The 26,775-nt window shown below is 46.3% G+C and overlaps 1 protein-coding gene across 1 annotated transcript; it reads left to right on the plus strand.

Annotated features, from left to right (window-relative positions):
* The first annotated feature begins 1,589 nt into the window (after positions 1–1,589).
* Positions 1,590–26,446, plus strand: CHMP4B (charged multivesicular body protein 4B). The gene is made up of 5 exons (XM_075901516.1): positions 1,590–1,862; positions 18,770–18,947; positions 23,056–23,170; positions 23,603–23,729; positions 25,641–26,446. The coding sequence occupies exons 1-5, from the start codon at positions 1,673–1,675 to the stop codon at positions 25,706–25,708; spliced, it is 678 nt and encodes a 225-aa protein (XP_075757631.1). The 5' UTR covers positions 1,590–1,672; the 3' UTR covers positions 25,709–26,446.
* Positions 26,447–26,775: the final 329 nt, after the last annotated feature.

Genomic DNA, 26,775 nt, shown 5'->3' on the forward strand with positions numbered 1-26,775 from the left:
AATGTGAGAGCCATAATTGCCTTTAGTTTGAATAATATTCTACAGATATGCATAGGAGCAGGTAGGTGAGCACAGAGCAGTGCATAACCATGGCATTTTAAAGCCCTAGTCATGGCCTGGATCCCATTGTGCTAGTTGCTGTACAAAGAGCTGGTCTCTGTCTCCAGCAGCTTACAGTCTAAGTGTAAAAGGAGCCGATAACAGATGGCTACACACAGACTGAAGGGAAAGTACAAGAAAACAATGCTATAGTCAACATGCTGTCAGTTCCAGTTCTATCATTTGGCATGTGGCCATGCTCAAGTTTCTTAAACAGAGCCTTCACACTTCACTGGGGTTAGCAAGTATGAGAATGAGCCATTTTGTCAACTTTCCATCTGCAAAATGGAGCCAATACTTACCTCACAGGCCTAGGGCGAGGATCTGATTAATGACTGTATTGTGTGTAAGCACTGGCAGATGCAAATATTATTTATAGTGTGCCTTTTGTCCCAAAGACACTAAACAAAGTGCAATGTCAATTCTGCATAAGAATTGTGTCATCTGTCATTGAAATGCAGCTGCCTCTAGTGTGGAACATGGCCGCTGTTTAGCAGTATAATATAATTTAGGTAAAGCACTGATAGTACTATGTATAATGAATGTTAGGGGAGTTGAAGGACCCAGAAAAATTGAAATTAAATCACAAAACTGGTGTTAGTCCCCCTCTTGAAAAATGATTATACTCAGGGTATCAGTGTTATGTCACAGGTGAAGGATGGTCCCCTCCTCTACTACCAACGTTCCCTAACACCATCTTTGGGAATTAATTCAATAGTAACTCACAAAGATCTTCCTGGACCACTTTTTGTAGCACTGCCATATTTCTAGGAAGTTTCCCATGGTATTAACTTAGCCCCAATCCCTTGTGCTGTCCAACAGCACAGATGTAGGTGGTCTCACTCTTGCATGTTTGCTGTTTCTATGGCAATATCAGAATGAAAACAAACTTTTGTTTATGAAGAATTGCCTGCCCCTTCCCCACCTAAAGCAGGTGTGAAAAACGAGGAGAACTTCCAGAGACGTGTTCAGTGTGTGGTGAGGGGACAGCCCTGGCAGGGATGCACCGGCCAGGAAGTGGGGCAAGGCCAAGTCTGCCCCTGCCTCATTCTCCTGGAGTGCCAGTTCGGACACAGCCCGGTGTCTGGTCTGAATAGACCCCTCTGCCCCCCCCAGCTGTGCAAGTCCCAGCCCCCTTGGCCCGCTGCCGACCCCCAGCCACGGGCCACCCTACGGCCCACGGGGGGCTCCGCCGGGCCAGGGCCGGGGCGAAAGCGTCTGTCCCGTGACGGTCGCTATGACTCTGCCGCTGACGTCACGAGGTTTCTACGGCGGGTTCATCACGTGACGATGATGTCATGGTGGGTGAAACTCGGCTCTCTCGGCTAAGCTGAGCCGGAGACTTTAACTCCCAGCATGCACCGCTGCCTGCAGGCGGGAGCCGAGGGGGGGGACTACCGCTCCCAGCATGCACCGCTGCCTGCAGGCGGGAGGACTACCGCTCCCAGCATGCACCGCTCGGCTGGGGCGGGGCGGGGCGACGTGGCGGGGCGGGGCGCCGCCGTTGCCGTGGTGCGGGGTGACGGGCGCGGCGGTGAGTCAGGCGCGGCTCGAGCGAGGTGTCGGCCCGGCCATGGCGGGGATGCTGGGCAAGCTGTTCGGGGCGGGCGGCAAGGGCGCCGGCAAGGGCCCGTCCCCGCAGGAGGCCATCCAGCGGCTGCGCGACACCGAGGAGATGCTCAGCAAGAAGCAGGAGTTCCTGGAGAAGAAGATCGAGCAGGAGCTGGTGGCGGCCCGCAAGCACGGCACCAAGAACAAGCGGGGTGAGGGGGGCGATCCGCGGGGTGGGGTGAGGGGCCGGGCGGGGGGGGGCGATCCGCGAGGTGAGGGGCCGGGCGGGGGGGGCCGATCCGCGAGGTGAGGGGCCGGGCGGGGGGGGGGGGGGCCGATCCGCGAGGTGAGGGGCCGGGCGGGGGGGGGGGGGGCCGATCCGCGAGGTGAGGGGCCGGGCGGGGGGGGGGGCCGATCCGCGAGGTGAGGGGCCGGGCGGGGGGGGGGGGCCGATCCGCGAGGTGAGGGGCCGGGCGGGGGGGGGTCCGCGGGGGGGGACTGATGTTGGCCCGCCGCGCAGCGGGGTGGAGCCGTGGGGCGGGCTGGCTGCTCTCTCTGCCTCTCCTTTCGAGCCCCGCTCTGGGCCTTCAGCCCCGACCCTTGGCTGTGCTCTGCTCTCCTTCAGCACCCAGGCCGTGAGGACGGGCTGTGGAGCGGGATGGGCTGGGCTGGTGAGGCGCTTGGGTCCCGAGGTCCCAGGCATGGCTTGACACCCTGCCCAGAACGGCCCTTCCTTCTGGCCAAGGCTCAGCCCTCTGCTTCCTCAGTGCCACAGCCCTGGGCGCCTGTGGGAGTGTGTTTGGATCTGTATTGGGGAGGGAAGGAGTCCAGAGTAGCTTTGTTGCTTTCTTACTTAGTTTTAACTTGAATCTTGGACCCTTGAATAATCTAGCTTGCTTGTGTGTTCTAGGATTAGGTTCCACAAGCTATTGGTGTTGAAGTGCTCCTGTAACTTACCTGACAGGGCAGCCATTTGAGGTATTTGACTTGTAAGGCTAGGTTCCTAGCTTAGTGTTGTGAAGCTGCAGTTTAAGTTGCATTTATATTGGTTGTTTTCCCTATCATCAGTGGCCGGAGACAGAGCAAAACATACCACAGTCTAACTTGAGTTCTCTGGATCCAGTCTCTGTACAGTGTAAGTTAGTTATACATTGTTTGCAGCAGAAACAAAAGACAGAACTATGTAGCACTGTAAAGACTAACAAGATAGTTTATTAGGTGATGAGCTTTCGTGGGCCAGACAGCACTTTCTGCATTCAGTACATTTTAATTAGCATTCCATATGTGCATCAATATTAGGCCAATATTTAGGCTTATACTCTGACAGAGGACCTGTTGCTGACACAAGGTATCAGCAAGCAGTGGCTCTCCCAGCACTTGATTCTGCAAACATTATCCTGTGGTGAAATGAATGAAACAAAATTGTCTTCCGCTTTTGTGCAATGAGAATAACCTCTAGTGTTCCCTCTATTTTTTCCATCCATGTTCTGAATACGTTTTGTACACCAAGGCATGTGCAGATGTACACCATCAGTAGTATCACATGCTGCTAGCAGTTGGTGCTCTGCTAATCTCTCAGGGGATGGTTGCCTACCACTGATTGCTGTTCTCTAAAGTTGTCATTTTCAAAGTGTAAGTGTTCCTTTTGGACAGTGTAGGTGTAAAACACATTATAGGCAGCATGATCTATTGGTTTTGCTGTGGGACTGGTTGTCAGACCTTGGTTCTAGTCCTGGTTCTGACTTTCTTTTGTTGAATGATCCTGATCAAGTAACTTCTCCTTTTTGCTTCTGTCTTAAAAATGGGGATAGGACCTAAAGAGAACATTGTGAAACTTTACACTTGTGAGGAGAGATTCTGGGATAGAAGACACCATGTATGTCCTTGAATAGGTATTGATCACTTTGCGACTTGTTTTAATAGCTGTGTAACTAGGAGTTTATAACGCTGTAGTAGACAAATAAAGCCGTAAAAGACCCCCATATGTGAGTTTAAGGGAGGGGGAGATAAATTAGCCATTGTTCTGTCTGATTTGGGGGAGAGGGGAGAATCTGAAAGTGTAAAACTTATTCTGAATTAGCAAATTTTCATCTGTAACGGCAATTAGGGAGGGGCAGGTTTTATGTTAGGAAGTTGTTCTAAAGTATACACTTGATCACATGATGATTATGTCATGATGGGTGAGCGTGGCTGGTTTAATAATGACTTCCATTTCCTTGTAAGAGGATAGCTTATTGGAATGTAAGAAAGATAATGCAGAGTTTGAGCTTGGATGAATTACTGGCAGTGTCCTATAGCTAGGAAACTTAAGTAACTTGAAAAGTACAAAAGCTGCCTCATTTAAAGGTTCCTGCTAGTTTAGAACAGATTTAAAAATCCAGGTTAAATAAAATCAGTTGCAGATATCTGTTGCTTCTTTTGGATTAACATTACATTCTAATGGGACACTGTACATTGTAATACTTCTTTGCATGTAAGTGGCTATAATTTGGCGTTGGCTAAGTGGGATTATGTGTTCTTGGAGAACAATACATTTACAGATGTTAGCATATTTCTATTTTAAACTGCAGATAAATGTTCCTAGAGGAAATTAAACTGCTAATAAAAGCAGTTGTCTTAGGTAAAGGCAACATCTCTTATTGGTCCAACTTCTGTTGGTGGAGAGACAAGCTCTGAGCTATGCAGAGCTCTTCTTTGGGAAAAGTACTCAGAGTTATCGCTAAATGCAAGGTGGAACACGTTGTTGAAAATAAGTGAACACACATTGTGAGGGGCCATTCAAGCTGAAGTGGCCTGCAGTCATAGGACAAAAGGGGTGTGTGTAACTAGATTCCAGAGTGTTATAGGAAGTCAAAATTCCAGTATCCTTAAGGTCACCTTCAGCTGACATGGTGTTTTTGTTATTTTTCTGTGTGAATTCTTTCCAGAGCATGGTGATAGTCTGGTTTCATCCACATAGTTGTTTTGGGGGCATTGAATGCACTGGGTGAGGTATGCTACATGTTGTGTTGTAATTGTGGGGGGGTCCTGACCCAAAAAGGAGTTGGGAGGGTGCCACAATCCCTTACTCCCAGCTGCTGTCTGCATTCAACCTTCATGCCTTCTGCACCCCACGCCCCTTCCATAGAGAAGTGTCGCCTTTAACCACTTTCCAAGATCTTGAAGTGCCCCCCCATCAAAAATTATTGCCCACTCATGGGTTAAACTATATGTTTAACCAGTTAACTGGCCTGCTACAGGGGGCTGCCAGGCAGAACCCCCCACTCAGCAGTGGAGGTGGGGGCTGCTCTGGACAGTTAACCAGTTACTGGTAAGTATCGCCCGGTACATCTGGCTCTGAGCTCAAAAGTACTCACACACATTTACACCCTGTTGGCTGCCCAGATCCCAGCCCATACTCATTCCTTCCCCTTCTCATCTCCTCTGGGAGCACGTGGAACATTTGGAAGGGGTGAGCAGCAATGCCAGGTGGCTGTGGCCTGCCCTATGCATCCTGTGCTCAGTTTGGGGAAAAAGGCCACCTAACAGCCCCAAGCAAAGCAGGAGAGGAGCTGGCAGCCCAATCAGCCTATTAGGAGAGGGGAGCTGGGTGAGAGTCTGGATCTTGAGGGAAACAATAATTGACAACCCCTACACAGACATTGTCACCTTAACTGCATCAACTGAACTCCCTTTATGAGTTCAGCTGTGCCCTTAGGTTGATGTAGCAGGCTGCTTACATCAGCAGAACCACCACTGTATTTCTAACACTTGTCCTTGCTGCCTTTGAAATGAGATTCTGTTGATGATTCAGTCTCTTGGCTGTGAGGTGAGCAGCAGGAGTGTGGGCTCAAATGTGAGCTGAAACAGCTACATTAATGTACTCTTTGGCTTCAGTTGTCTGATTGTTAAGTATCTGTGTGGAAGGCAGCCATAGAATAGCAAACTATTCATTTTCACGTGTTTTTCAAGTATACGTTACTCTGGTGCTGGGTCTTACTATGCGGATTATAGAAACTAGCGGGATCTGTCCAGAAGAGTCAGGCAAATAGGATAAATAGTTTCATAAATGAATCATTTAGTATTCCTCTTTCTGTAAGGATGACAATTGATACACCCTTATTGAGGTTGCTTCTAGAATGTTTTCCTTCCATATCCATATAATTTCCTTCCTTTGTTTTAATGGGATGTCTGCTTCTGATAGGATACTGGCTCAAGTTGTTATGCTAGAGTAAAGTAATGCGTGGGTTGGGATTTCAGTTTCTCTTCAGTCTTGCTGAGCAGAGCTGTTATACCTTTGGTTTCTGCTGGACCACATGTCTTTCAGTTTTTGTATCAAGTATGTCAGCCTGTCTTCTGTGATAAAGAATGTAGCTGCAGGGAGAGAAGGGGAGAGAGAGAGAATCATGAAGGATCGGGTGAGGGGGTATCCTGTACATTCACGTTTGTACTCATCTTTACAGAGTGTCTGTTTCTGTATTAAAATATCAGAATTTTATTCCAGACTTTACATAGTACTTAATTTAGACAGGTTTTCTGTTGCCAAACCTGACACATTTTCACTTCAAATATCAACATTGGATTTATGGGTATGTGGAACCCTGTATGTTCTTGGGTTTTCCAGGTTTTCTTTAACACTTGTAATATACTACCAATAAGGGCATTTCATAAAATTCTAATAAGGTACCTTTTAAACTGCTGTACTTAAAAAAATAAAATATTAAATGCTAAGGCCCTGAGTTGACAGGCACTAAAGCAGGTCCCTAACTTCCATGCACAGTGAAACACCACTTAAAGATAAATGGGCAATAGATGTTTGCAGCATCTGAGGCTCAAATTGTGTTTGTATCAGAATCTTTTCTTTTTCACTGAAAAAAATTGCTGCAAAATATCAGACTTCTATTATGTTAATAAAGCGTTTTTGTGAACTTATACGTGGGCCAAATATTTCAAATACAACTCTAATTAAAGTGGGATTTTTCAAAAGCACCTGCATGTCTGAGGAGTGCCTGTTGCATTGACTTCAGACTACAAACCATGGTGGAGGAGGGTAGCCTGATGGAAACCTTTCCCATCTTCTCGTCTTGTGGCAGTTCCTGTATTGAAGGAGTGGGGGTGGCAGCTGCAGAGAGGGTACGACTGTATGCTTATCAGTCTTGTGGTACAGGCTGGACCTCCCTGACCCGGCACTCTTGAGGCCTGACTATGGATGTTAAATTGCGGTTAATCAGCTAATCGAGTAGTCAATGGAATTTCCATCAACTCCTAAATTAGTCAGTGGGGGGGGAGGGGCGCTCGGTATCCCCGCTGCGGCTCTGCAGGTAATAGGAACTGGGCATGCAGCAGCCCAGCTCATACTACATTTAAACTGGAGGTGCAGCAGGGGTAGCTCCCCAGGGTGGCATGAACCGGGACTGCTTAGTCCCGGCTCGTGCTGGACCCAGGAGCTAACCCCAGCTGTGGCTCTGCATTTTAAATGTAGTAAGAGCCTCTGCAGTTCATAGTCTCACTTCACACCAGCTCCAGGACACTGTGGCTGCAAGGGGACGGGAGGGGAAGCCAGTCATATGCTTATTAAAACTGTAGTTCTGTCAAGAGGTGGGAAACTAAAGAAACAAGTGTACTTGCAGTGTAAGGCCCCGAAAAGGAAAGAAGGAGTGATATACTAACAAGCCTGACGTTTGGGCTAAAGACCTTTTTTAAAATTACTGTTCTTTCAAGCAATTGCAGCTGACAGAGCAAATCTAGCTGCTTCTGCCCCAGTTCCTTTTTATTGGTTTTGCCTCCCCTCTGGGAGAACAGTGTAGATGAGCCCTTGGGAGTGAAAATCAGGCTCTTAGTGTTCTCAGTTTGGAGAGGTGACAGGATAACAGGCATGTTAAAATAATGGCATAGGGAAGTCATTGCTCCTGTTGACTGTGTAGCATAATAAGAGCAAGGAGTCAGCCAGTTACATTAAAGGCAACGGATTTTAAACAGATAAAAAACAAATGCTTTTTTAACTGCATAATTAACCAGTGGCACTTGCTGCTGTAAAGTTTTACTGAACCAAAGAACTTACCCAATTCTTTTCTATTTTACTATGAATGACAAAAACATTTAGTTGAATTCTATCTGCCATTATATAGGATAGCTTTACAGTGGACCAATATCCTCCTGGGTTAGGTCCAAAGCCAAATCACAAACTGCCAAAGGTTAAGAATATCTTGTAAGCATGTTGGTGCATAATTAATTTTAGAGACGATAAAACTTTTCTCTAGAATCTGCTACTGACTGAAGTAACTGTTGGTTATTGAACTGCACTGTTCTGAAAGAACTCAAATGGGAAATAGTAGTTCTGCAAACTAGTTTGTAACCTTTAAATCAGCTTCTGTACTAGTGACCGAAAGATGGCTAACATGACGCCTATAGTTAAATAGGGCTGTAGAGGTGATCCTGGCTATTACAGACCGGTACGTCTAATGTTGGTACCGGGAAAGTTAGTTGAAACTATAGTAAAGAATAAAAAATTGAACATAATTTGTTGAGGGAAAGTCAATATGGTTTCTGTAATGGGAAATCATGACTTATTAATCTAGAGTTCTTTGAGGAGGTGAACAAACATGTGGCTAAGGGGGGCGGCAACATCCATGGTCTGGGTACCTGCAGGATCCCGGTGCAGCAGCAGCGAAGCCAGGTGGGGAGCCCGGCGGGGTCTGCTGATGGACCTGTGGAGAGCTTGGAGTCCATCATCTGAGGGACTGGAGTTGACCTCCTTGGTCTGGGAAAATCCCTTGTTTGAAACCGGCTGGGTCCCACGGCTGCTGGACCAGAGAGGTCCAACCTGTACTGTTGTAGATGGACTGTTGCTATGGTCCTTTATGGTGATTCTTGTGTGATGTAGCATTAGATTATTTTTGCTGTTCTTTGGTTTAAGTCTCTCAGGGTATGTCTACACTACAGAGTTAGTTCGAACTAACGGACGTTAGCTCGAACTAACTTTAATAGGCGCTACACTAGCGCTCCGCTAGTTCGAATTTAATTCGAACTAGCGGAGCGCTTAGTTCGAACTAGGTAAACCTCATTTTACAAGGATTAAGCCTAGTTCGAGCTAGCTAGTTCGAATTAAGGGCTGTGTAGACCCTTAATTCGAACTAGTGGGAGGCTAAGGCTTCCCAGGTTTCCCTGGTGGCCACTCTGGCCAACACCAGGTAAACTCTATGCCCCCCTCCTGGCCCCGGACCCCTTAAAGGGGCACGGGCTGGCTACGGTGCCCGTGCCAGGTGCAAGCCTGCCAGCACCCAGCCAGCAGACCCTGCACCTGGCACGGATCGAGCCAGCCACCCGATGCCCCCCCAGCCCTCTCCCTCTTCCCGGGACCAGGCTGGCGGCTCCCGGGAGCTTGCCCGGGACCGCAAGAGGCGGGCACCCGCCTGGGCTAGTGCAGACATCGTGGACCTCGTCCACGACCTCCGCACTAGGCACAGGAAAGTGGCCGTCTAGGGCAGGAGAGCTGCCAGCCTGGCCACCCAGGAGCAGGTGTGCATGAAAATCAAGTTGGTCCACTGAGACCCCTGACCCTGAGCCCTGAGCTTACAATGGCCGTCCTGGGTCAGACCAAAGGTCCATCTAGCCCAGTAGCCTGTCTACCGACAGCGGCCAACCCTAGGGACCCTGGAGGGGATGGACCGGAGACAGTGACCAAGCCATTTGTCTCGTTCCATCCTTCTCCAGCCTTCCACAAACTTTGGGCAGGGACACCACTCCTACCCCCTGGCTAATACCACTCCATGGACCCAACCTCCATGACTTGATCTCACTTCCCTTTCAACTCTGTTCTAGTTGTAGCCTTCACAGCCTCCTGCAGCAAGGAGTTCCACAGGTTGACTCTTTGCTTTGTGAAGAACAACTTTCTGTTACTAGTTTGAAGCCTGCTACCCATTCCTTTCCTTTGGTGTCCTCTAGTCCTTCTTTATGGGAACTAATGAAGAACTTTTCTGTATGCACCCTCTCCACCCAACTCCTGCTTTTAGAGACCTCTATCCTGTCCCCCCTCTGTCTCCTCTTTTCTAAGCGGAAAAGTCCCAGTCTCTTTAGCCTCTCTTCATATGGGACCTGTTCCCAACCCCTGATCATGTTAGTTGCCCTCCCCTCTCCCAGCCTTTCTCTTCCCCTCTCCCACCTCCTTTTTCCAGTCTCCCCCAGTTTTGTTCAATAAAGACAGATTCCATTTTTGAACACAATTGTCCTTTATTTTGTACATCAAGAAAAGGGGCTAGGGAAGGGTAAGTGGAAGGAGGTGAGGGAGGAATGGGGCACGAGCCCCCGATGGGGAGGACTGGGCTGGCTCTGTGGGCTTCTGGGGGTGGAAGCTCTCCTGCAGCCCCCCAATTGCACCCTCTTCCCAGATGGCAGCCTGCGGCAAGTGCAGCCGGTCTGATGGCCGAGTGGTGTGATGTGCCCAGTGTGGGCACTCCAAGCCAGGACTGGTTTTCAAGCGCGGCACCCCTGAGAACTGTCTGTCCGGGGTGGGGGTCGGGTCCCTTTAAGCACAGCCTTCGGCTAGCCTGAGACAGCATCTCCACGCTCTAAGTCCTCCTCTGATGCCCTGCCGGCACTGCTTCCGGCCATCCTTAAGCCCTGTTCAGGGTCCACTTAATGTGGACATGCTAGTTCGAATTAGCAAAACGCTAATTCAAACTAGTTTTTAGTTCTAGACGCGTTAGCTCGAATTAGCTTAGTTCGAATTAACTAATTAACTAAGTTAGTTCGAATTAGCGCTGTAGTGTAGACGTACCCTCAGTGAGGAGAGAGATCCTGGTCTTGTGAATGAGTCTTTGACCTCAGTCCATTTTTGTTATTTTTGTATAAACAGCAAAGTTCTAAACCTCTTGGTGGCCATGTCTCCTTTTATCAGCCCAGAGCAGCCTGGGTCTGTTTCTGCAGGAGGATATGGAAATCTGTCAGAGCTATCTATGTGATTGAGCACATTTGTGTTAGAGCATCTATCTAAGCCTGTTCCCAGGGTCCATCCGTGCATAGAACCTCTGTATGCAGAGGGACGGAAGCATTGTGTTAAATGCAAATATCAATTTTCTTTGCACAGAAGCAAAACCACTCTGGGTAGTCCTTAATAGACACACCCTCTGCTCCAGCATGTGGTTCCCAAACCAGCTAGATTTACAAACCGGTTTAATCTTGCATTAATGTCTGCAGGTGCTAGCGGCTGTATTAACGCAGTTGTGTGCTCACAAGTATATACCATGACGCTCTATAAAAATGTCTTTATTCTGCATACTGAAATCTGGCAAGCAACTGTCAATATTACCTATATTATAGAACCCACGTGTACCAAGCACTTCCCAGAAAACACAGCGGGTCCCTACCTCAAAGAGCTTCTTATATACATAGCGTTGCCCACTTTCAATTTGCTGAAAACAACTTTCTTGCTCTGCCTCTCTCCTTCTGAGGCCCTGCCCTGCTCACTCCATTCCCCCTTTCTCCGACCTTTGCTCTCGCTCACTCGCTTATTTTCCCTGGGCTGGGATAAGTGTGTAGGAGAGGGTGAGGGCTCGGGGTGGGGGGGCAGGCTCTGGACTGATGCCAGAGATGAGTTTAGAGTGTGGGCGGCAGCTCCAAGTGGGGGTACAGGACGAGATGAGGGATCCCACTTAGATGTGAGTACTGGCATGGGTTGGAGGTATAGGAGGGGGGCCATGCTGGTGCCAAGGGGCACAGAGTGCAGGAGGATGCTCAGGGCTGGGTCAGAGGGTTGGGGTGCTGGAGAGTGTTTAGCGTGCAGGCTCCAGGCAGCGCTGACCTCAGGCAGCTCCTGGAAGCAGCAATATCTCCCTTTGGTTCCTAGGTGAAGGCACAGCCAGGTGGCTCCATGCGCTGCCCCCTCAGCTCACATTGGCCACAGTTCCTTGCCCATGGGAGCTGCGGAGAGGGAGCTCAGGATGAGGGCAACACAGTGTTTGTGGCCACCCCTGCCTAGGAGTGATGCTGGCAGCTTCCCAGGACCTGGGCAGGGCCCTCTTTTGTGGGCAACCAACTGGACTTTAATAGCCTGGTCAGCAGGCTGACTGGAGCCACCAGCATCTCCTTTTGACTGGGTGTTCCAGTTGAAAATCAGACACCTGGCAGCCCCACATATACAGCTTCTCCCCCTAAAAGATCGAGACTGATGGAAGAAATTGGTGCTTTGATGAGAACACGTAAATCTGTGTTCTCTCTGGGTAACTGAACTAGTGGCTAGTCTAGCTTCAATTATTTTTTGTTATATAGAAATTTGTCAGGTTAGCGTAGAGAATAACTGTTTAAATGTAATATGGTTACAGTTGTTTTTGCTTAAGCAATTCCATGGGAAATAAAATTGGGTATTAGGTTATGTTGTCTGCCTCTGTAATTACTATCTTGGAAATAGCAAAGGCATAATTAAATATGCAGATCCCAAGGGCTGCCTCCCTCATAACTGCCTAATGTAATATCAGCCTTCATAAAGAACAAAGATGGCTGTTTTTATATTTGGATAAACATTCTGCTTTATTTTGGGTGTGTGAAATAATGAGATGCTAGAGGAAAAATTCATAGGAGTCTGTTATTTAAATATTTATATGACGTTATGGTAGTGGATTTGTGGGGGAAATTTTGGCTTCACTGAATTTAATACCGTTATGTATTATAATAGCACCTCACATCTTAAAATATGCAGATAGCAAGGACTGTTCTATAGGCTCTAGAAAAAGATGGCAGAACTTCTCATCAGTCTTCCAAATTAAATATTGTAGCTGAGTTCATATAGAATAGCTGTAAACTTGGACAAAAACATCTTGAATAGATACCTTGGAGGCATTATTGTGGTGATTCTAAAGCACTGAATGTAATAGATGAAAAGCTTGCTGCAACAACAATTGTTGTAATAAAGACTAATTTCCCATTTTAAACTGAAATTTTCCCCATGTAAACAGTATTCTTTTTTTCTCCCATTCCCTGCAGATTTTTGTGTGTGGTATTTGCCAGAGGATATTTTTTCAAAATATTTCTGACTAGCTTTCCAAGACACTGGTAGACGTGAGAATGAGAGAAATTAGGGTTTTTGGTGCTGGCGTGGTTTAATTTATATATGACAGCTTATTCTTTTGATTTGAAGTTTTGTGGTGTGCTCATGTGAAACAGGGCATTCAGATGAGAGAGAGAGAGAGTTGTATTCCTAACATGAATGTTTTTCACTGAAGTCGGAGCTCTCTGCCATGTATGAACTAGGGCTATTCTGCCTGAAGGACTTTTGGTACTTTGTGTGGGAATAGCTTAGAATAGATTCAGCACACTTGAAGTAAAAGAGAGTCTGTAAAGAGGAAACACTGGCTTTGTACCATGCCTTGCTTTGGGTCATGTGTAAAGGAAATCTGAAAGATTTCATCTCAGCTTTCTCCCCTTTCTGCTCCGCCACAAACACAAGTACGCTCATTTGTTACCGCCCCAAAATTTTGTTAACTCAGTTGAGGCTGCATGGCAGTGCCTCATACCAGTACACTGAGTATACTGAAAACCTTTCAGAAGCAGTTTTTAACTGAATGGGTGGTGTGTGGCTTCCTATAACTTTGGTTGGCCTTCAACACTGGTCAAAAAATCATCCAAATAAATACCACTTCCTTTTATCCGATGTAATAAACCTTAAAAAAGACTTGACGTTTGAAGAAAAAACTTGGAAATTAAAAAACAAAACTCCTCTCCCGCCAGCCTCCCCTTTCATAGATCATCAAAATCTTTTAAATTTTCATCCTTTGGTGGTAACCTCTAACACAGCTGTCATCTCCGGTCTAGTCTAGTTGCCATATTGGGTTCCAGTCCTGAAGGTGAATTGGTGTAGTGGAGTGTTGCTGGTGCATTTGTAGGGTTGAGCCTTGGGGTACAAGTAGCTGTGGGACCAGCATTTTTTTCTTGACATTTTAATACAATAATCTAAAGCAGCTTTCTAAAAAAATGAAAAATTGAGATCAAGGAAATTCATAAGTGAAGATCTGTTAACAACCTTAACTGGCCCCATATCCTTGGCTTTCATATCTGATACATTGGTTAGCATTTACAGTTCTAACTACTAGCATCATATCCATATACCAGACATTTTGTTTTATTGGGAAAAGAGAGCTAATCTACTATGCCCTCGTTTGATAACCCTGGCGAAATATATTGACTTTGTCACCACTGTTTCACCAACATACTTGTGGCTACAAATGCATAAACTCATGGTGTGGTTTCTCTATTATTTCAGAGAGTTACAAGTCATACAATTGCCAGTGATGCAGTTTCTGAACCATCTTAAAAATGAAAGACAAGGAATTATGAGATTTTTGGTGCCTGAGTCCAAAACTTAGATCTGCAAAACCCGTTCAGCTGCTGCTTAATCCAGTTGGCAACTAAATTCCCTTTGTGGCTCTAGAAATATGTATTAGAGATTGAATGGGCTAATTTTGACGTTCTTGCTTACAGTGGAGTGTTGGCTTGGGAATATGTGGCAGATCAGAGTTTGAAATGTCATGGATTCTCACTCTGGCATGACGTGTAGGAGAACTTGAGTTGTTTATGATCAGTGGTAGTTCATAGAACCATAAGGGGGCTGCGGATTAGAAGTCTGTATTAAAAATGGACAAGAGGAACACTTTTTTGGTTAGGTAGAGGATGGTCACTGGTGGGGAGTGAATCATAGAATTAGAAGTTTGAAGCAGAAAAGACCAGTTAACATTTTAGTATTTTAGAAAATCTAGTTTTACCACACACAAGAGAAAGGCCTTTTTCTATTAGTTCCCTTAGAAAACTCTCCTAACGTTAAGGTCTATAGACGTGTTACAAACTTTTTTTCTCATCTGCAGACTTCTTTCTAATTGCTTCTGATTATACCCAGTTTTTACTCATTTAACAAATAGTCTCCTTTCTTGGTATTAATATCCTGTAACTCTGTGCAGTTACTGTGACATGAGTTAGAAGTGATAGGCAGCAAATGAGGCTAATTGTTTGGCTAAGTCAGGTTTTCCTATTCACAGTATACAAGCTTCTGAATCAGGGATGTAAAAAGTCAGTTAAAAAGGTAAATGTGTAACCGCTAAGATTTTTAAAAATCAGCTTTATACTGCAGAGCCCACAGTGAAGCTTCCCCAAGAGCAGGGCTGCCAGCTGTGATCCTGGATCCAGGATCCAGGCAGAGTTTAACCCATAAGCATCAGCTTATCTGGTAACCAGTTAATGGGTTAAACTGTAACATCCCTGTTCTGAGTGGATCTGCAGCATGTACTATTGCATTTGACTGCAGAACTCTGTTGTGTCTGGGAATTAAACTTGAGTTTGTTATGGCTGCCACTGAGTCTGGTCTATTAAAGCAGCCCATGAACATCCTAGGAGAGCACGTTTTTCAGTTACAAAAGTTAGTGGCTCACTTGTATCTTCATGATTGTTATGTATGTTAAAGGTCAAAAGTAAAAAGTTAGTTTCAGATTAGAGTTAAAAAGGATATTTTAATTCCATCTGAGTTTTGGTTCGGTACCCAAATAAATAAGTATCTGATTGGAAGTTGTAATGTTCTAACCTGAGAGATCTGATGGGGATATTCTTGTGTAGGACAGAATGTTCTTTTCACTTGTATTCATAGTTTGACTTCTGTGACTTGATTTTATTTGTGAAAACAAAGCCATGAAAAGGCAGAGCAGATATGCAAAAAAGAAAAATCCTGAATGTGAAATACGTACTATCGTGGGGGAAAAATGAATTAAAAGAGCTCACAGGACAAAAGGAATGTGAAATGACCCAAATTAGCCTGTCAGTCTCACAATCTTTTCTGTTTAATAAGATTCCAGTTGTAAATGGTAACAGTTCTAAGTTGGAGTAGAGCATAGTTGTGGAAATGTAGTTGCTATTAATTAACCTCTGTAATCTATAGGAAGGTGAAATCCTCTGATTTAAAGACATTCCACTGTCTTGTTGGCTCTTTTAGTACATTTTTTTAATGCCAGGTGCAATAAAATGCAATTATATAAAGTTTTTTTTCATTTCAAAAATTTATTTTGTATTTAGACATTGACTGGGTAAGTATTATCCTGAAATGTCCAAGTGTTGAAAAGTGTGGCACGTGTATATAGGTGTCTTTTGCACCATTTTCATATAGCATAACATAAGAACTAGGGGTCACCAAATGAAATTAATAGGTAGCAAGTTTAAAATAACCAAAATAATTTTTTCCTCATGCAGCGCACAGTTGGCCTGTGGAACTCCTTGCCAGAGGATGTTGCGTAGACTGGGACTTTAACGGGGTTCAAAAAAGGTCTAGATAGATTCATGGAGGTTAGATCCATCAATACTTATTAGCCAGAATGGGGAGGAATGGTGTCCCTAGGCTCTGTTTGTCAGAGGCTGGAAATAGATGATGGGGAGGAATAACTTGCTGATTCCCTGTTCTGTTCCCTCTGGGGCATCTGGCATTGGCCACTGGGCAGACTGGACACTGGGCGAGATGGACCTTTGGTCTGACCCAGTCTGGCCGTTTTTATGTTCCTCATCCTGCAGCAGGCAAAATGGAAAGAAGTGTGGAAAACTTGAGTAGTGAGATGTAAAATCAAAGTCATGATCACAACTGGTTATCAGAATATTCCTGCTCTTGGAAAAAATGTTCAGGGGATAACATGGGAAAGTGGGGCTAATGCTGGGGCATGGATTGTCCCGGATCAGGGCACCACAGACTGGAGAGCCAACAGTTGGAGAGAATTTAAGTGAGGTCATGCACAGAACTTTTCACGTGAAGGAATAGGAGCCTGACATACTCAACCAGAGTTTAAAAAAAAGAAATTCTAAACCAAAAACATTTGAAATGATTTGAGATTAGCAACTGCAATTGAAGTGAAATACACGGAGTGGACAGCCTTTGGGTGGGAAGAAGAGGAGAGAAGAAAATAGAAAACAATGCACTGGAGATACAGGTTGAACCTCTCTAAACTCTCTGGTCTGGCAACATCCGTGGTCGAGTAGGAAGAGAGCCCCAAAAGCTGGAAGTCTGGTGGGAGTGGGGCCAGTGGCCCTGCTGGGATCAGGAATCTGTTCCGCAGCCAGTAGGGGAGCTTGGGCGTAGGGTTGGCGGTTGGGGAAGAGTCCAGTGGTCAGCAGCAAAGGGGCTGGCTTTGACCTCCCCAGTCCAGCAAACTCCCTGGTTTGGGACTGGTTAGGCCCCGAGGGTGCCAGACCAGGAAGGTCCAACCTGTAGAAAGCAACGGTTACTGAATTCTGGTTAGGACACCAATGCCAAGTTCATCGCCACACACCATAAAAGACACATTCTCAATGTTCAGCCTCTATAGTCTAAGTTCTGCCCTTGTAAAAAAGTACTGCCTGTACTGCACTTCACCTGTAGTACTGGACTTGTGTTTATACAACAGTTCTGAATATCCTGCCACTCTTCGTCCAGTTTCTGTCTGCTGACATCACCTATCCAGAAGCTGGTAGTTCCTTTTGAGCAACAGAACTTCATCATTCCCATATTATATTGTATTTAGTCTGGTTATTGCCCAATACTTGTTTAAGGGATTGCACATAATTGTATGACATGGCACAAAGCAGGAACCACCAGCACAACAAATGCTGGATGCTTTTATTTTCTGGAAGTCCAGTCACTTTTGTGAAAGTTTGGCACTCCCTTTCATGGCAAATCTATTCCTCTTGTCAATGGAATTGAGATTGGACCTAGACTAGGGACCTAAGTTGAGGGGGAGCAGGTCACAGAAATATTTGTTTTAGCAGTATGTGCACGAATTGTGCAAGGGTGGAATCAAAGTGGATGATGTGACTTGGTTTGGCTTTCAGACTGTTTAGATTGTTTCAGTGGTTGTGATCAATGGTATTTTTGACTTGTGCTTGGCAGCTTCAGTTGTAACTTTACCTAGTTTTCTGTTCTGTAATGTGGTACACAGTAACGATAAAATAGTCTCAGGCTCTCTCGGTTATGGTTATAAGACCAAGGGACTGTGGTGTGTGCAGTCCCCCAGGAGCCTTGTCTTGATGGTTTTGAAAGGTGTGTGTTTTCAACTGAGCACAATTGGATAGCTCTCCTTTTACCCATGAAGACGGGATGCACAGCACGTATGTGGCCTACCAAAGTACAGTCAGCTTCAAGGAGATCAGCCCTGTCACCTGTGTTGCAGCCACTTGAGTTAGTTGAAGCTGTTATTCTAGAGTTGGTGGGAAGGGGGCCTGTCTCTCTTCAGGAAACCTATAATTTTAGGGTGAGGAAGGGACTCTCCCCCACAACTCAGTTCCAGCTCTACGTCTAGGAAAGGCCAAGGCTGAAATAACACATTTGACTAAACATTCTACTCACACATCTGTAGTTCCAAGATTTAGTCCTTCCCGAGGCATAGATGTCACTGGGGGTATGTCTACACTAGCCCCCTAGTTCGAACTAGGGTGGTTAATGTAGTCATTCGAAGTTGCAAATGAAGCCCGGGATTTAAATATCCTGGGCTTCATTTGCATCTTGCCGGGCGCTGCCATTTTTAAATCCCCGTTAGTGCGGACTCCATGCCCGCGGCTACACGTAGCACGCAGTAGGTAGTTCAAATTAGGCTAACAGGGATTTAAAAATGGCGGCGCCCGGGCTTCATTTGCAACTTCGAATGACTTCATTAACCACCCTAGTTCGAACTAGGGGGGTAGTGTAGACATACCCAGGGTTCTCCATGCCTGGCTTCCTAGCTTAATTCATGTCTCCTGTTTCCATGGGCTCTCCTGGCCTCTTGCCAGTTCACATCCTGTTTCCCTAGCGTTCCTGGGGACTCTCTAGGACCTGCTGCCATAGAAAAATGTTATTTTTTTGAAATAGGCATGTGTATGTTTTGAGACATGGTGTTTGCTATAAAACATAGTGCTCTGTAGTATCATCCAGGCTGAGCATTTAGACTGCCAGTGTTGTAGTTGCTGATTTATAATCTGTATGTTGACATGAAGTGGGCATCAGAAGTTTGGCTACCATTACGTTTGTTTAGGCAGGGACTCACAAACTATTGCTCCTACTTTCTGGTTCTTCTAGTTTAATTGTTCCTGTTGTGAGTGAAATTTTGTACTCTTTTGAATGGCTGTTTTGGACGCAGGTCATATACGTCCTATTTTGTTTTGTTTCATCTAGCTGCTCTTCAGGCTCTAAAACGCAAGAAGAGGTATGAGAAGCAGCTTGCACAGATAGATGGCACGTTATCAACAATTGAGTTCCAGAGGGAAGCCCTTGAAAATGCCAACACCAATACGGAAGTGCTGAAGAATATGGGCTTGGCTGCTAAAGCTATGAAAGCTGCTCACGACAACATGTAAGAAATTTCATATTGTATCCATGAATGAGTGTCCACTCAATCAAAATCAAACCAGAAATTATAGAAAGAGAATAAAGAACCGGGTCCCATGCAATCTGTTAAAATGATCTGCATCATCTCAGCATGAAGCAACTGCAGTTTTGCACGGGTTACAGAGCAGCGAAGCTTTTTTAAAAAAAGTTTAAATTAGAATACAGGCAGTCCCCGACTTACGCGGATCCGACTTATGTCGGATCCGCACTTACGAACAGGGCTTTCTCGCCCCGAAGGTCGAGGTAGCGGATTGCTACCTGCGATCTCTGGGGCGAGAGAGCCCCGTTCGTAAGCTGCTCCGGTGCCCCTTTAAAAGGGATGCATAGTCTTTTCCTTTTTTTCTTATGCTCAATATAAATTACAGACAAAAATGACATTGAGATGGAGTTATGGCTGAGATTCCATATCAGTAACTAAGCGTAAACTTAAATCACAGATGTTGTAATTAATACAGAGCAAGTATTTGTAAACCCAGGCAACTCTGAACCTAAGGTTAAATTGAAAAATCTAGACTTGTTCAGAGATAGGAATACTTAGTTAGGGACATAAATTATTTTAACTCAGCCATGTGGTGAGTCCATGTGACTAGGGAATTTTAGTGTTTGTGGTTCAAGATTAAATTAGGGGGGTTTTAAGGCCTGAAATTGTTGAGGTTTTTTTGCCTTGTGATGTCACATGTACCTCAGATTTCTCTTCTCTACCCCTACAATTTCCTGCATGCATACCACCCCCCTTTTCAGTAACTTTGGTGCAATGGGTAACTCACTTTTAAAATATTTCACTGTTTTTCACAACAGAAGCACTTTCAGTTAGAAGCTGGTGCGTAAAATATTCTCCAGAGAATCTCATGAAGAATTGTACTCTTCCAAAATGGCTGGCATCCCCAATGTTTTGAAATGACAATGAGACGAGTGTCCTCAGTTACCATGTCCTCTTTCCAAATGCCACTGTATTTCATTGCCCCCAGGTGGAGTGAGGGTCAACAGCCTTAGGAAAGGTCAGTCAGGACAGCTATCAGGAGGTGGAGAAGAACACTGAGGAGTAGGTGAATAGATGCAATGGCTGTTGTTGCTATGGGGCAGTCTTGCTTCAGTCCTGTTGAGAACAGTGGCGAAAAGTGGCTATTTTGGAAGATGGCAGGTCTCTGTGGAATTCTCTGAAGTGTATTGAGTTTCTACCCTGGACAAACTTGAAAATGAAGACTAAAGGGGGTTTGAGAGGAGAGGTGTGGAGAATGACAATCCTAAAAACCAAACAAGAAAACCCTTTCAAGATAACCTGTGCACAAGAGTTCAGTGAGTTAAATATATGGAAAGTTGGAAAAGTCTGCATTATTCTGTTAAGGACGTTGGGGACAAAACCGACAGAACAGGTGCCAGGTTTCTTACAGGATCCATTTTTGATTAGTGGATTTGCTTCTACGTTTTTAAAGTCATTCTGCGCTCTGAGTAAGCAGTAGAACTTTGGAGAGCACAGCTTGCATTTTTCATACATAAGAGCTTGAATCGCTGCTTCCAGTGCAAAACTCAGCTCCCCCATAACTTACCTTTAGTGCACTGTGGAGTTGACGCTAATGATGATGATTTTGTGTCCCATGAAGGCATTTTTTCCATTCCAACCTTGACTAAAGCAAATAGATCTGAGCTAGTGAGAATTAAGTTAAAAACAAACTGGTAACTGGATCTTGAGGCCTTAACAGGATAACTGAGGGTCTGTCTACACTACAAAGTTAATTCGAACTAACGGACGTTAGTTTGAATTAACTTTGATAGGCGCTACACAAGCGCTCCGCTAGTTCGAACTTAATTCGAACTAGCGGAGCATTTAGTTCGAACTAGGTAAACCTCATTCTACAAGGACTAAGCCTAGTTCGAACTTACTAGTTCGAATTAAGGGGTGTGTAGCCCCTTAATTCGAACTAGTGGGAGGCTAGCCCTCCCCAGCTTTCCCTGGTGGCCATTCTGGCCAACACCAAGGAAACTCTATTGCCCCCCTCCCGGCCCCGGACCCCTTAAAGGGGCACGGGCTGGCTACGGTGCCAGCACCCAGCCAGCAGACCCTGCACCTGGCACGGCTCGAGCCAGCCACCCGATGCCCCCCCAGCCGTCCCCCTCTTCCCAGGACCAGGCTGGCGGCTCCCGGGAGCTTGCCCGGGACCGCAAGAGGCGGGCACCCACCTGGTCTAGTGCGGACATCGTGGACCTCATCCACGACCTCCGCACTAGGCACAGGAAAGTGGCCGTCTAGGGCAGGAGAGCTGCCAGCCTGGCCACCCAGGAGCAGGTGTGCAAGAGAATCAAGGTGGTCCACTGAGACCCCTGACCCTGAGCCCTGAGCTTACAATGGCCGTACTGGGTCAGACCAAAGGTCCATCTAGCCCAGTAGCCTGTCTGCCGACAGCGGCCTACCCTAGGGACCCTGGAGGGGATGGACTGAAGACAGTGACCAAGCCATTTGTCTCGTTCCATCCCTCTCCAGCCTTCCACAAACTTTGGGCAGGGACACCACTCCTACCCCCTGGCTAATACCACTCCATGGACCCAACCTCCATGACTTGATCTCACTTCTCTTTAAACTCTGTTCCAGTTCTAGCCTTCACAGCCTCCTGCAGCAAGGAGTTCCACAGGTTGACTCTTTGCTTTGTGAAGAAGAACTTTCTGTTACTAGTTTGAAGCCTGCTACCCATTCCTTTCCTTTGGTGTCCTCTAGTCCTTCTTTATGGGAACTAATGAAGAACTTTTCTTGATGCACCCTCTCCACCCCACTCATGCTTTTATAGACCTCTATCCTATCCCCCCTCTGTCTCCTCTTTTCTAAGCTGAGAAGTCCCAGTCTCTTTAGCCTCTCTTCATATGGGACCTGTTCCAAACCTCTGATCATTGTAGTTGCCCTCCCCTCTCCCACCCTCTCTCACCTTCTTTTCCCAGTCTCCCCAAGTTTTGTTCAATAAAGAGAGATTCTATTTTTGAGCACATGTTTTCTTTATTTTGTACATCAGGAAGGGGGACTAGGGAAGGGTAAGTGGAAGGAGGTGAGGGAGGAATGGGGTACGAGCCCCCAATGGGGAGGACTGGGCTGGCTCTGCGGGCTTCTGGGGGTGGAAGCTCTCCTGCAGCCCCCCAATTGCACCCTCTCCCCAGATGGCAGCCTGCGGCAAGTGCAGCCGGTCTGATGGCCGAGTGCTGTGATGTGCCCAGTGTGGGCACTCAGGGCACTCCAAGCCAGGACTGCTTTGCAAGCGCGACACCCCTGAGAACTGTCTGTCTGGGGTGGGGGTCGGGTCCCTTTAAGCACAGCCCTTGGCTAGCCTGAGGCAGCAGCTCCACGCTCTAAGTCCTCCTCTGATGCCCTGCCGGCACTGCTTCCGGCCATTCTTAACCCCGGTTCAGGGTCCACTCTGTGTGGACATGCTAGTTCGAATTAGCAAAACGCTAATTCGAACTAGTTTTTTAGTCTGGATGCGTTAGTTCAAATTAGTGCTGTAGTGTAGACATACCCTGAGTCTTTCACCCTGCCCATCACCCTGGCTGATCTAGATCTGTAGTAGTATCCCAAAGCAGTTGCCAGCCACTGACTGCTTGGCCACCTGTGAGAGATGATTCTGGGGATCAGTCCATCTTGCCATGTTTATCTGTCCTGAGGGTAAATGGAAGGCTGTTGCCTTCCAGGGCTCTCTGTCCCTCTTCCAGCACTAAATTTCTGCCAAAGCGAAAAGTTTGAGATGCAAACAGAATCCTTAGGGAGGTAATCTGCTGGGAGCGAGCACTGCCTCCTGCTGAGGCTGCACAGCAGAAATGGCTTGTGCTTTAGAGGAATCATCATTGTTGTCCTGCAGGGGATAAAAATGGCAAGATGTTGAGTGGCGGCAATTCGTTGGCCGGGAGTAGGGAATGGAGATTGCTCGAGATGGAGCAGTTGAGAGAAGGAGCTCAGTGGTGGCTGGATATGTGAGATCACATGCCCCTGAAATGCCATCCTGGAGTGGCATTTGCATTGCCACTGAATCGGCAAATGCAGTCCGTAGCAGTAAGCCAGGTTAATGGCCTCACCTGTTGTACACGTCTCTTTGCAGGGATATCGACAAAGTAGACGAATTGATGCAGGATATTGCAGAACAGCAGGAGCTGGCAGATGAAATTTCAACAGCTATTTCAAAACCTGTAGGATTTGGGGAAGACTTTGATGAGGTAAGGATACAGCAGAACAGACAGCTCAAGATTTGCTCTGTTTTAAATTAAAACCCGTCTCTTAGTGATCGGTGTGCTGCGTGCATTCAGACACAGTGCAAGTCCTAGGATGCAAAACTGATCCTAGCAATTCATCTCTTTCCCCTCAGAAAAAGGTGTGTGCGTGGCAGCTACAAAACCAATGGGATGTCGGACCTCCAAGGTTTTGGGGACTTTCGGATCAGCTAATTCTGTTCACGTTGGAAAGTGTGTCCATACATTTAGATCAGTTTAAGATTCAGGGTCTGCCCTCACAGTTTGAGGGGGTCATGTGGTGGTGTCATTTAGGCTGTCTCCTGTAATAATGCACCTAGATGTGACACACTTTCTGTGTTTTGTGCTACTTGGTGGCAAGTGTGATCTGCATTCTTCTTTTTCTCTTTACGATACTAGGATGAACTGATGGCAGAATTGGAGGTACTAGAACAGGAAGAATTAGACAAAAACCTGCTGGAGATCAGTGGTCCTGAGACAGTACCACTACCAAATGTGCCCACAATATCAATACCATCAAAACCAGGTACTTGTCTGCCTTTGCCAAAGTTACCTTGGCTCATTAGCATGTGCATTCATCAAATCAGCAGCTCTTAATGAGAAGCTGAATTTTGAATTTTCAAGCTACTAGCAACTTGCAGAGTTAATATGGAAATGCTTCATGAATCGGGCGATGTGTTCTCAAGGGATCCTCTTGCCTTTATTAGATCTATTAACATTAGTAGCAGTAACAGAAGCAGTTAGCATGTATTTCTGCAATTCAGTTTATACTATATTGTCTTAAAGACAGGGTTCAGCACAGAAGGGAGATGGAGGAGGAGGAGATGCAGGCTTGCTCTAATGATAGTTGATGTAATGGGAAGCAACCCTGACAAAACCAAGCACATCAATAAAATCAAGGGACACTCGAGTGAGAAATGGTCCTTGGAATTTAGTCCTGCAAGTGGGTCTCAGTGCTGTCACCTCTGTGCTGGGATGCTGTGGTCCTGCACAGTAAAACTGTCTGTTTGGTAGCCTCCCGTTTTGGGGGAATACTGCTGGCTCTTGTCTACCAAAGGTGCCTGGGGTCTCTTGTGGTCTTGCAAGGGTGACGCTCAAATGAGACAACATCAAACTGAGTCTTGGGCAAAACCTTAGTGCAAAAGCTGGTCGGGAGGCAAATCCTAAGGACAGATCCTGGTGGCACAGGTGCATTATTGGTGCGCAGAAAATTTCCACACAAGCCTAATTGTGTTATGGTGGAGTTTTTCGTATGTTCTGCCTTTGGGTCTAGCCCTGGGGGTTCTCGTCCTCTCTGCCTGCTGTTCAGCAACCATGGTTGCACCCCTGGAGCTGAAGATGCTACTGCAGAGTGGTGTATACGAGGTAGAAAGAGGAGCCAAGCTCTGGCAGAGGCTTATTGTGATCCCACACCCAAAAACCAGCTAGTGGAGATGGGTTTTCATAAGGGCCTTTTTGTCTCTCTGCGTATCCCTGCTGAGCCCTGACTCAGACCACATTGCTAACTGTCTTCCGCAGACTGCACTTCCCAGTGCCCCATCAGACCTACAGGACACTTCTGTGACAGCCGTTGCTCGCTCTGAGCCCGTGGGAAGGCCTAAGAGCAGCTCTCATTATTAGTGGGTGGGCCTTCCCCTCTCAGCCCGGCTGAACTCGTTGGCCATTCGGTGTCAGGGTAGAACACCTCGTAGGAGACAGTGAAGGGAGGGAGAGGGAAAAGCCAGTGTTCTCTGTGCTGCCCTGCGAAGGTAGAATTGTCGTTTCTCTGCTTCCATCTCCCACTTCTCCCCAGGCCGGCGTGGGCTGGAATGGGGAGAAGTGTTAAATGTACGCGGGTTTGGTTCAAAGCTACTAAATAAGTGTTCCAAACAACCGCTCCTCATCCTGGATCTAGAGCACACACCCTAGCTAATGACATGCAGCGGACATGAAACCTCTTTGCTTGTGCTGATGTCCAGGATGTGGTGATCTCCCTGGACCTGCTCTGCAGGCCCTGCCTTGCCATAGTACCGCAACGCCTTGGACACAGTGCACAGGTTCTAGTGTATTTATTTTGAAGGTACGGCGGTTCCCGTCCAGTCACCACATCGGTGTCTGTTTCCTCATGGCTGGGGAGGTCCTGGAAATAGTAGGAAGATAAAATCCTTTTTAATCGGTTAATTGCTTAAATGAGGGCAGGTGGAGGGGGGGGGAGGCTGCTCCAGAACAGCTGGGCTGAAGCGCCCCCTCACTTCCCGCCCAATGCGGCTGGGGTGGAGTTCTACCCCCCCCACCCTGGGCATGCATCTTGTAACTGAAAACCACGGGTGGCATATTTGTTTTTCTATGGGACCCAGTGCCTTGTGCAGTCCAGAGCTCCCTGTCCAGGGTCAGCAGGACATTGTGGGGCGTATCAAAGTATCTGCTGCTAATTCTTAACACTCTCTTTGTGCTACAGCCAAGAAGAAGGAAGAAGAAGATGATGATGACATGAAAGAGTTGGAAGCTTGGGCTGGAAACATGTAGCCACAGGCTGGAAAAACAAAATGGACTTTGGCCACCTGTTATAGGTGCATGTGTAGTGTGTTGGGGAGAAAACATTAAGCAAAATGTCTTTATCTCTTTCATTTTAACCAAAGCAGTGGGCGCTGCATTGCTGCACTCTGCATAGCATGGTCTGCGCAAGGTAACGGGGTCAGGGAGAGCTGCCTGCAGTTGATAATGTTGAATTTCTGTAAAATAAAATATATTTGCAAAATCCAACATTCAGCTTCCAGACTATGCTAATGCCACTGCTGTATTTTCATCTTCTAGGGTTTGGGGCGTATTTAATCGGAATGGTCTGAAATGCAGCCTGTCACTTTCAGTCAGTTGAACGTGCGTCTAGAAGTCTTGTAAGGCATTTAAAAAGGAAAAGTCCTAAGCCATCTTTGGCTCTTCATGTTTAGGTGTAAGAATGCGTTAGGTTTTTAGTTCTTTGCAATCTGTATTTATTTTCATTGACTTTGTGATCACCGTTCTATCACTGCACTGACCTACTCATGGTTCCCATTTTTAATTAGTGAAATGGATTTGAAATTGATAAACACTACCTTGAAAATATGGGAGAGTTGCACTTAAAATCCAGCTGTACATTTTTTTCTACATAGCAGTGCAGTGTTCATTGCTATTTGTGATAACTGATAACCCATTCAGATACATGCACACATCTATTTTAATTAAGAAGCTATGGTTTGCACTGTATTAAATATCAATTAATTTTCATTCTTGGCTAGTGTCATCAATTGTCTATTTGTATTAGATTTAAAGACATTTAACTTATGGTCAGTTTGGTTTCTGCTCCTGCCTGATAAACTGATGCCAGAGAGTCTATCTTTTGTTTACTTCTCTGAGTCCATAATTGTAGCTCTGTCCAGTAGGGTGACACAGATGCAGGCAGGTCATTTACCATACAAACGCCTCTCTTAGCTGAACAGAATGGTTGGGCGTGTTCCTGTAGCTCAGTTACTCCGTGTTAGTGAAGTGATCTACTGGACCACCAGCCAGGGAGCTCTCGGAGTTGCTGTATTTGAGGTTGAAGCAACTGGTTTGAA

This window comes from Pelodiscus sinensis, chromosome 18 (assembly GCF_049634645.1).
Source record: "Pelodiscus sinensis isolate JC-2024 chromosome 18, ASM4963464v1, whole genome shotgun sequence".
Classification (NCBI taxonomy): domain Eukaryota; kingdom Metazoa; phylum Chordata; order Testudines; family Trionychidae; genus Pelodiscus; species Pelodiscus sinensis.